General features: G+C 40.3%; 1 protein-coding gene across 1 annotated transcript; it reads left to right on the forward strand.

Annotated features, from left to right (window-relative positions):
* The first annotated feature begins 4,174 nt into the window (after positions 1-4,174).
* LOC104446403 (ankyrin repeat-containing protein BDA1) lies at positions 4,175-5,914 on the forward strand. Its single transcript, XM_010060260.3, has 2 exons — positions 4,175-4,750; positions 4,988-5,914. Exons 1-2 carry the CDS (start codon positions 4,175-4,177, stop codon positions 5,912-5,914), a joined length of 1,503 nt encoding a protein of 500 aa, XP_010058562.2.
* The last annotated feature ends 5,770 nt before the right edge of the window (positions 5,915-11,684 follow it).

Here is an 11,684-nt window from a genome sequence, read left to right on the forward strand (position 1 = left end):
CCCGTCCTAAGGGCTTTTTGTTTCTGTGCGCTGGTTGTTCAAGCCGTGTTTTTTCTTGGTGGTTGTTCTAGTTGCCACAACTGTGGCTTTTACATCCCGACATCCTTCCACTCATTATGTTCTGTCATATTGAGTGTAAATTTTGATGCCAAGATCTTTTGTACAGTTGGTCTTTGCTCTATATATTAATTTCCTTTCACCAAAAAAAAGGTGCTTTGCGTGTTAAGTGATGTTAAATCACTGGAAGGAGTGGTACAAACAAAAAGAGTGTTTCAAAACAACGCGATAATCTTGCTTTATGAAAATTAACTAGAGTCTGACCTCAAAGAAGTAGCGTGGAAAACACCAATTTCAATTGAACCGAGGTTCTACATCTAACTCATTTCTCAAACCATCGATAATGCAATGACATGTAAATAATTGGATTTCGACCCCAAAAAGTTTCCCCCTCCCTTTAGTGTAACTTATAATCCAACGCAGCATCGGGATTAATCAACCCGCGCTAGATGATTTGATCCTCAATATCTGTTTGTAGGTTACTCAGCTTTTTTTTTTTTTTTAAAAGCTCCAAAAAGCCCTAATGTCAAAATTAACATTTTTAAAATTTTCGACGTGCTTCCTTAATAAATATTTATAACCAGAATGAAGCATACCATGGACCGCCATCAATTTTTCTACATTGGCTGCATGATTGTAAAAGGAGACAGTCAAACTGCGGAAGAAGTTTCCTCTCATTCCTATCCACTCTCACCGTCATTTTGCGTCCATATAAATCTCCAAGCAACGCCATGCATAAATCATCACGCAATTCACTGCGGAATCCACTCCCTCGTCAAATCTTGGGTTGCTGCTTTCCAAAGCCCAGCAGAGCGGCTGGGACTTCATGTTCACCCGTGAAACTGTTTTCTTTTTTGGAACCAATTTTAGATCTTGGTCGCCAGATGTAAGAATAAAAAACGCAAATCTCTGCTAGGGTTCGGTTTCAAATGTTGTGGAGTAGCAGGTTTAGTGAGCTTCCCAACAGTTTTTCAGACTAGGCCTGGACCGAACCAAAAAGGCCAGATCTTTCATATGTTTTGTTGTGGTCTAGGCTGGGGTTCAGGTTTAGAGTGAGTAAGTCCAATATGTTCCGGTTAGGCTCTAAATTTGACAAAACCTGGTCTATGCGCACCCCTATCACGCAGCATGTGGGCTTATATCATCCAAACCATTAGTTGCGTGGGTGCCACCATAGACTCTACATGGTCAATGGCCTAAATGGCTTGATCTAAATTCCAAGATCAAGCAACGATCAAGTGACTCAACCACCGAAACGTCCTTGTACAAACTAAAATAAAAAATAAAAAATAGCAATGCATGTCATTTCGGGGGTAAAGTCCATTGTCCGTGCCCACTACGTATTCCTGTACTCTATAGACAATAGTGAGTTGCTTAACTGTATTGGTTTTTGAAACTTATTGCAATGTTTATTTTTTTACTGTAACCCGTGTAAAACGTTTACGGGTTTTGGCCTATCTTCCCAACTGTGCCATTTAATAACCGAAAGAGAACTAGCATTTATGAAGGGTAAAATGGACTGGTGGCATAAGCATTCCCATCTTTTGATAATCATTTATGAATTTGTAATTGGTTCCAACAAGATTTGATTTAAGAATCGTTAAATTTGATGTGCATGGCACTACACAATGCAAGAGGGAAAAGGACCAAAAATCTCATCAACCTATTACATTTTTATTAATTCAATTCTAAATCTTTCAATCAGACCAATTTAATTCTAAACATTTTTCAAATTTGTACAAATTGAATCTATTTGACCAATTTACACTGGAAATTGCTAACGTGGATAACAGCTATCATATGTGGCATGGCTAGTACTGACGTGAATAATTTTTTTGAATTTTTTGAATTTCTTTAAAAAATTTCTCTTTTTTTTCCTCCTCCTCTTTCCTTTAGCCTATGGGCGATTCTCGGCCATGGCTAGCGACCAACAACAAGCAAGAGTTGCCCTTGCCAGCTCTTGCAAGGGCTTAACCCTCACAACTAGGTGAAGGTCACCCTCGTTAGAGCTGGCGAGAGCTGGCCATTGCCGAGTACTGCCCATAGGCCAAAGGAAAGAGAAGGAAACAACAACAACAAAAAAGAGAATTTTTTTAAAAAAAATTTCAAAAAAACACTTTAAAAAAATTTTAAAAAAAATTATTCATGTCAACGTTAGCCATGCCATATATGACGACTGATATTCACATAAGTAATTTCCTATCTAAATTGTCCTGATAAAATGAATTAATATCAATGTGAAGAGCTTTATGACTAAATGGGTTCCATTAAAAAATTTAAAATTGAATTGATACCAATGCAATAAGTTTAAAGCTTTTTTGGTGTTTTTCCTAATTGCAAAAAATTTGCCCAAGTTTTTCAATGAGAAAAAAAAATAGAGACAGCAATCTTATCCAAAAACAAGACAAGGATAAGAAGTTAACCGTTTGGTCAATTTGAGAAAAAAGATGAGCAGAGATCGGACTTGCAAAAGTCTAGGGAAAAAAACAATAGAATGCAGTAATAACTAATTCCATTCAAACCTAACTCAATCCTATAAAAAAAAAAAAAGGAGCCACAAGAATATAAAGACGTGACAATATTTGAATTTGGATAATGCAAATATAAAATCGATGCTTTAACATGGACACAATACACATTCTGAATCAAACTATATAGGCATCGGATCAAATGCAAAAATGCCATATTGCTGCCCTACATATCTGTAAATCAAAGAATTAAGATATGGCGTCCCAAAGCAGTTCATCAATTTCTATAAAGTAGCTCCTTAAATTGGTGCTTCCAATTAAGATGGAACTTCAAAAAATAAGTCCGGGTTTCAAGATGTCACATTAGAATTTCCACAGTGGCAAGTGACGAGATGCTAGGGTGATGACTATGACGTAATAGTGGCAGGTTTCAAAGACCAAGACATTGACTTTTACTCCCATCGACGGAAGCGACAATTATCGCCTTACCAGTCCATAACTCCCATGAGCCTGTCAGATCTGGGAGGCGATAGATGCTCCGTCCCTATAAAACAAAACAAAATGAGTTTCACGTTGTGGTAGTAGGTGAAACCTGCCTCGTGAATTAATTATTTTGCTCCCGAAAAAATGCTGCTTTGTAATGAATACCATCAACTGTATAGAAAGGTACTTCCGTAGGTGCCGTCCATTCCAGAACTTTAGGACAACAAAATAAATTTTCACTGAAATAATGAACTACTAAAGCCCCCATCCATGGTGCGAGTGATGGTACGTGACACGCACGTGGTCGTCGGCGAGGATTTGCGTCGCTGGTGAGATGGGAGGTCAGTCGAGACGAAAACACCTACTTCAAAGTCTACTTTGAAATAGACACGACTTTGAGAATATATAAAAAAAAATGCCCCGCTTTAGGAGGGTTTTTAAAAAATTTCCCATTTCTTGATTTATGATGTTTAGAAAAACCATTTTGTGACCAAAAGACAAACCGTTATAAAACAATGTCCTTCTTAGATGTTGTTAGTATATGCATTATGGGATGCGAGAATATGTGGGGATTCTCGGCAAATGCAGCAATAATGGGACAAGGTATGGGAATTTTTATTGAATAGTCGGGGGATTACAAGTGGTAATGTGCATGGAACTTTGGTGTTGCTAGTTGGTCTCCACTGCATATGACATAACATCTATGCCTATTTACACTCTTATTCTCAGCCCACAACTTATTTCATCTGCTATTTTTTTTTTTTTTTTTTTTTGGTGCTGGAGGAATCGGCTTGCAGCCGACAGCTGCGCCGTAAACCCCTAGGTGACACTTAAGTAGGAGGACCCACCACCCCTGAGTCACACTTAATACACCTAGCGCCTCCCCTGGGTTTTGAACCCTTCACCTCTGGGTTGAGGATCAACAGGGCCTTATCCAGCGAAGCCACCGCAGCCGGTGGTTATTTTCATCTGCTTTTGTCACAGATATTTGCTTCAATTTATTAGCCACTGTTCTTAACTACCACAGGACTTCGCCCGGGAGCTTCTGGATAACTGTAATTTAGAGAGAAATCTTGGGGAAACTCTATAAATGGATCAATAACTTAACAGATTTCCAACTCCAAAGGTGTCCCAAGAAGAGAGAGACCATTGCTAGATCCCATCAAATGGAGCAAAGGTTGCTAGAAGCGGCTCGAAAGGGCAATATCGAAGAGCTGAATGACTTGATCAGAAGCAATGGGCTCATCCTCGAGGAGATGGCTCTCGAAGGAGCCGGTCACACACCGCTGCACGTTGCTTGTGTGGCCGGCCATATGGATTTTGTCCAAGAGCTCCTGAAGTTGATGCCCAAGTTCGCGGAAAAAGTGAACGCGGATGGTTTCAGCCCATTGCACATCACAGCAGCTCGAGGTGATGTAGAGATCACGAGGGAGCTCTTGAAAGTGGGTCAACACCTGTGCTCTGTGAAGGGACGGGAGAGAAGAATCCCTTTGCATTATGCCGTCATAAACGGGGAGCTCGATGTCATGAAGGTGCTGCTCTCCACCTCTCCCGATTCTGTCGAAGAGACAACCGCCCGAAAGGAGATGGCGCTTCACCTCGCTGTGAAAAACAACCGGTTCGATGTGGTCGTTGTGTTGGTGGAGCATCTGAAGAAGTATAACAAGGAAAAGGTTATCAATTGGAAGGATCACGAAGGCAATACCGTCTTGCATCTTGCCGCCGCCTCAAAAAATTTCGAGGCAAGTCACGCCTCATTTCCCACTTTTCTTTTGTCGGACCTCTTTTCACATTGTTCAGTGAGGGTGTTAAATTCGGTATACAATAACCAAAAATCTTCTGAGCAAAGTAATTCATTGAATCGGGTCTGTTTCGATCATCCCTGGAGTAAATTATGTCTCGCCATGCCAAAAACAGTTTTCTTTATTGTCTTAATGTTGGAAAATCATCGAGAATAAAACAAAGATGGTAAATTGCAGGTGGTTAAATTCATACTTCATGGGACTGGTCTGAAGTACAAGGTCGTGAAGGTGAACGCCCTGAACGAGAGTGGCTTGACGCCTCTAGATGTCTTAACTCTCTCGCAAATGGGAGAAGGAGATAGAGAGATGAGAGAAATTCTCGTACGAGCTGGAGCCAGGCACGGAAAAGGAATATCAGACAGGCCCGCTTCTTCAGGCCTAGTCTCGGCGGACGAAGATGCCAGCGAGGGAGACAACAGTCCTCGATCAGATGGGGAACCAGTCCGAGATGCTCCTCAATCGGCAACAGTCCCTACGCCATGCAGAAATTTGAACAGAAACGGCTCATTGGACGTACGCAACGTCCTGCTGGTAGTCGCTGCGCTCATCGCAAGCGCAACCTACCAAGCCGTGCTCCAGCCTCCGAGCTATAAGATAAAAGTTGATGATAGTTACAAGAAAAGCATCTTCGGGTATCGAGGTTTTAACAGGAACTCGGGGTACATCGTCTTCATGAGCTTCAACACATTCGGATTCTTGGTGTCGGTCCAGACTATCATTTCCCTCACCAGAGACCTCCCAGTCAGGCTGCCACTGCTACTCTCCACGTTCTCCATGGTTCTAACTTATGCTACCTTCATGGGATACGTACCGTTCTCGTCGATGGACAAAGCGTTAACCCTGAAAAACGAGGCATTATTCTATACACTGCCGATCTCAATATCAATTCTTCTTCTGCTGACACAGAACTGGTTGGCGCTAATTTTAGACCTCATCTTGGCAATTGTTTCTAAGCGTAACATCGTAGGTGATATGTACAATCTATGGGCAAAACCCGAATCACAAACAATACAACGGAGGGTTGCCAAAATGAAAACTCATAGGATGCATTTGGTCCGGGTTTTGGGGAAAATTTTGGAGAAAGTGCTAGAGCTTTTAGCTTAGAGGCATTTTTTCCTAAATGCAAGTAGTGTTGGGTTTATTGTGATTTAAAAGTGCATTGAGAAATAACTTTAAGGTTTTGGAGTATATTTCCATTATTATGAAAGAATAGCAAGGGCAAGATTTGGAAAGGAAATGTATTTCCGGACCTGCGTTGAGCTAAAGGCCTTTGGAAATATAATTGCATCTTCTCAAAGTGTCCAAAAAATTTGCCAAATGGTATTTGCATTTTAGCCCAAGGGACTTTAGAGAATGCAATTTCCAAGCGTATCCATAGCCCATCAATGGAAGAAGTTAATGCCGGTACAAAAATAAGCATCGGAATTCTTAATGATTACTTTTCTCTTTCCAAGTTAAGAAATGCAAGCCTTTAACTGGGTTGGGTTGGGTTGGGTTTGAATTTCATGATACCCGACCCAACCCAAAACACTATGGGAATATGCTTGGTCTGATCTTAATCAAGACCTGAAACTCATATAACCCAAATCGTCTGGTTGGGTCGGTCTAGATCTTCTTCTTCATTATTTTTTTTTTCCTTGGGAACATACAAAAAGGAAAAGGAAAATAGATACTTCCTCCATGCCTTCTTCCATTTCCTTCCTATCCCAAGTCACAATCCCATAACTGTGAAGTTTGTTTTCTCATGATCTCCTTCTCTGGACGGGAAAAATTCAGGCACATAATAACCTTTCGATGCTACTCAAAAACCGCTCTAATCGATCCTCCTTATTCCTCTTCCACCCTCCTCCATTTAATTCAGCTGTGCGTTTGAGGATCAATCCCTGAAACTGACCCGACAGTTCCACGCTAGTTCTCATCAATGGCTTCGCTCGGAACACTTATCTGGGAACCAAACTCACGTCTGCACATGCCGCCTCTAAGAGCGTGCAGGATTCGAGATTGGTTTTTGAACAGAAAACTACAAATACCCAAATACGAAGTTCAGAAGAATAGCCAAATCATGATGCTCTTTTAGAAGGAACAAAAAGAGAAACATCGCACGACCTGTGAATGAATGAAGGACTCTAATTCCTTTAGCCAATTTATTTAGCCAAGCAAACAAACATCAGTCCCGAAATTTGAAGTTTCTATTTTCAGACATCCTCAAGAAATGCGCCGACAAAATGAAAATAGACAGAGAGTGACAGAGAGAGATGAGAGAAAAGGAGAGACCTTTCCAGCTCGGGACGGAACAAGCGACTCGATCTTGGACTGCGGAGTGGATAGGAAGTCATCTCTCTCTCTCTCTCTCTCTCTCTCTCTCCTCCCCCTCCCTCCCTGTTCAACAAGGAGATGGATGCGAGGCCGTGAGCGTCGAGTCGGAAGAATAATCTTTTGTTTTGATCTCGTACATAGTAAAATAGTAATCGAAAGGCTTATGTACACAAGAATATGAAACTCATCCTAAAACATAACTAAAAAGGGAATATTTTTGCAGAATTCTCAAGTGGAAGGGATGTGTTTTTGAGTTTTAAGAAGAGGAAAATCTTACATATTGAATCAACATACATTTCAATTGGATTCCACGTACAAGCATATCTTTCTGTGGCATTGGTACTAAGTACACACAAATCCTATAAAACGACTAACATACAAGGGATAGGGCATTTTGTATTTGGGTGCAACAAGTAGGACAGGTAACTTTCAATCTCTTGGGACTAGTAGCTTCTCCTTGCTAGTAACGGTCATACAGAAAAATTAGTACCTATATATCGACCAAGCAATTCTCCGCGGACTCAGAAATTTGTACTAAATGATGGAGCTTCCCAACAGTTTTTCGGACTTGGCCCGGACCGAACCAAAAAGGCCAGGTCTTATATATGTTTTGTTTCGGTCTAGGCTGAGGTTTGTGTTTAGAGTGAGCAAGCCCAATATGTTCGGGCCAGGCTTTAAATTTGACAAAAGCCGGCCTATGCGCACCCTACCACGCACCATGTAGGCTAATATCATCCAGACCATTAGTTGCGTGGGTGCCACCATAGACTCCACACGGTCAATGGCCTAAATGGCTTGATCTAAATCAGAGGTCAAGCGACAATCAAGTGATTGAACTACCAGAACGTCCTTGTACAAAGTAAGAAAAGAAAATTTGCGATGTATGTCATTTCAGGGGTAAAGTTTATTGTCTGTACCCACTAGGTATTCTTGTACTCTATAGACAATAGTGATTTGCTTAACTGAAATGGTTATTGAAACTTAATGAAATGTGTAGATTTTCACTGTAGTTCGTGTAAAATGTTTACGGGTTTTAGCCTATCTTCCCAACTGTGCCATTTAAAAACCGAAAATGAGGACTAGCATTGATGAAGGGTAATGGTCGTACAACGCTAGTCATGCTATATACAACGACCAATGTTCACGTTAGCAATTAAGTGATTCAACTAAATGGTCGGATAGACTAAATTGGTACTAATATGAAAATATTTATAATTAAATAGGTTCCATTGAAATGTTTAAAACTGAATTGATACCAATGCAATAGACTTAAAACTTTTTTGGTACTTTTCCCCAGTACGAGAAATTTACCCAAGTTTTTCAAAAAAAAAAAAAAAAAAAAGACAGCAATCTTATCCAAAAATAAAACAAGGATAAGAAGTTAAATTTGAGATAAAGATGAGCCAAGATCGGATGTGGAAATGTCTAGGAAAAAAATACAATTGAAACAGTAATAACTAATTCCATTCAAACCCAACTCAACCCTTAAAAAAAAAAAAGAGCCACAAGAATCTAAAGACGTGACAATATTCGAATTTGGCTAATGCAAATATAAAATCGATGCCCTAACAGGGACATAATATGCATTCTGAATCAAACTATATAGACATTGGATCAAATACAAAAACGCCATATTGCTGCCCTACATATCTGTAAATCAAAGAATTAAGATATCGCGTCTCAAATCAGTTCATCAATTTCTATAAAGTGGCTCCTCAAATTAGTGATTCCAACTAAGATCGAATTTCATAAATCAAGTCCAAGTTTATAGAAGTGACATTAGAATTTCCACAATGACAAGTGACGAGATGATAAGGCAGTAACTATGACGTAATTGACACGGCCAACAAATAAAGCATGTCCAAGACCGTCCGTGCTCGGCCGTGTCACGCATCAGGGCATTGCTAGGGACAACCCTGATCGATCCCAGTCCCGATCGATCCCTAACCGATCCCGCATCAATCCATGATCCATCTATGATCAATCACTGATCAGTCCCTGACCAATGCGCCACATCCTTGATCGATCCTTGATCCATCGTTGATCGATCACCAATCGGCCCCTGCACGATCCACAATCCGTGCCTAATCTGTTCTTGAGCAATACAGGGGATGATCCATGCACAACCAGCGATTGACCCCTGATCAATGCTCGGCCAACCCCTGCACAACCGGGAGTTGTTCACCTACTCCGTGTTAGGCGGCCTGACTCGCCCATGCTGACCTTGATCTTGCTTCTGACTTGTGCCTGCTCCTGTGGCTGTTTCCCAATGCCTGCAGCCACTGAGTGGCCTGCTGAGTTGATTTGTAATGATGGCCATTGTTCAAACACAGTCGTTGGATTGGAGGGATGATCCACGGCCGAGATTAGATCCGAACTTGTATAAAAGGGGTCCCTCCCCCTCATTTGAGCTCAACTCATTCATAGTGAAATACATTCGCCCCTTTATGCAGCCGACCCTTATGTTGTGCATGTGAGTGAGTAGGCTGACTTGGGATCACAAATTCTAAGGCTGCATGGTGTTTGATCGATCGTGTTCGACTGACCCGTGACATAATAGTGGTAGGTTTCAAAGACCAAGACATTGACTTTACTTCCATCGGCGGAAACGACAAATATTGCCTTACCAGTCAATAACTCCATGAGCTTGTCAGATCTGGGAGGAGACAGATGCTCCGTCCCTATAAAACAAAACAAAATGAGTTTCACGTTGTGGTAGTAGGTGAAACCTAGCTCGTGAATTAATTATTTTGCTCCCGAAAAAATGCTGCTTTGTTATGAATACCATCAGCTGTATAGCCATCAACTGTACAGCGAGGTACTTCCGTAGGTGACGTCCATTCCAGAACTTTAGCACCACAAAATTATTTTTCACTGAAATAATGAACTGCTAAAGCCCCATCCATGGCGAAAAAAATGGCACGTGACATGCCCGTGGTCATCGTCTGGCGAGGATTTTTGCCACTGGTGAGATGAGAGGTCAGTCGAGATGGAAAACACCAACTTCAAATGCTACTTTGAGATAAACACTACTCCGAGAGTATTTTAAAAAATACCCCGCTTCAAAGGAGTCTAAAAATTTTCCCATTTCTTATTTATGATGTTTAGAAACTCCGTTTTATGACCAAAAGACAAACTGTTGGATAAAAATAATGCCATTCTTAGATGTTGTTAGTATTTGTTAGTGCTAATATGAACACTTAGAGGGGGGTGAATAGGTGTGAAGACAATTTTTTGCAAAGAACAGAAAAAATATTTACTTTTGAAACTGAGTTTGAAGAACAACAGACTTTGAGCGAATTTAGACTTTAGCAGTTAAATAGAACTACGAACAAAATAAAGAAGTTCAGGAAAGAAAATAAGAACACAAGGTTTATAGTAGTTCGGCTTAAATCAAGCCTACGTCCACTCTCCCACGCTAACAGCCTTCTGACTAGATTCCACTATGCGATCAACAAAAAATTACAACTTTGAGTGCAAACACTCAGTGGTAGATCACACTATCTCACTAAGTCACTTTTTTGGTATTTCTCTCACAATCACAAACGTTTAAGCTCATTAAAGACAAGTGTATAATCGAAGTTGGCTCAGATTTTGGAATTATAAATTCTACGCTTCGTCTCTTACTTGCTCATCGGTCCTTAATCTCCTTAAATACTCCTCCACTTCCAAACTAGCCGTTGGACAGTATATAGAGAATCGTCTTCCAATCTTCCCATTGGATAGATCTGTATCTAGAAGATTTGGTAGCCGTTGAGTGATAGAAGTAGAATCCTAAGTTGATTCTAATTGCCCATACAAATAGAATCTTGGTTTCTATAAGTAGAGTTTCTCCATTAAGAAAGTTCTTGTATTCATGATCCAATTGTCAATTAATTAGATTGAGTCAATCAAATCTATCTTGATGTAGAATCCAAACCAGATCACTAGTCGTTATACATTTGGGGCTTGTGTTATGGTCTATCAAAATGTCTCATTCTAAATATACTTCATTATGAATCTACTACGTTCTGAACTTGTGTCTCGTTCGGGATATAAAGTCTGAGGGTGTTTTGTTGGAAGTAAAGTCTGAGTGTCTTTAGACTGAAGTAGAGTCTGATTGTCTTCCTTCTGAAATAGACTTTATAATCTGAATGTTAGTTTGAACATATTCAGCTTCAGCATAGAGTCTGTCTTCTGGTTCTTCTAAGTATAGACTTTGATAATATCCTTTACACGTACTATCATCTGCATAGTCTATTATTCAACCATCAAACATGTTAGTAGCATTTGATTTATTTTGTCATCTTCAAAATATTATAAGGGATTTCCCTAACAATATTTGCATTATGGGATGCAAGAATACGTGGTGATTCTTAGCAGATGCAGCAACAATGGGACAAGGTACGGGAATTTTTTATCGAATAGTTGGTGTATTACAAGTGGTAGTGTGCATGGAACTTTGGTGTTGCCAGTTGGTCTCCACTATATACGACATAACATCCATGCCTATTTACACTCTCATTCTCAGCCCACGACTTATTTCATTTGCTTTTGTCAGAGATATTTGCTTCAATTT

The sequence above is a fragment of the Eucalyptus grandis genome, chromosome 5 (genome assembly GCF_016545825.1).
Source record: "Eucalyptus grandis isolate ANBG69807.140 chromosome 5, ASM1654582v1, whole genome shotgun sequence".
Classification (NCBI taxonomy): domain Eukaryota; kingdom Viridiplantae; phylum Streptophyta; class Magnoliopsida; order Myrtales; family Myrtaceae; genus Eucalyptus; species Eucalyptus grandis.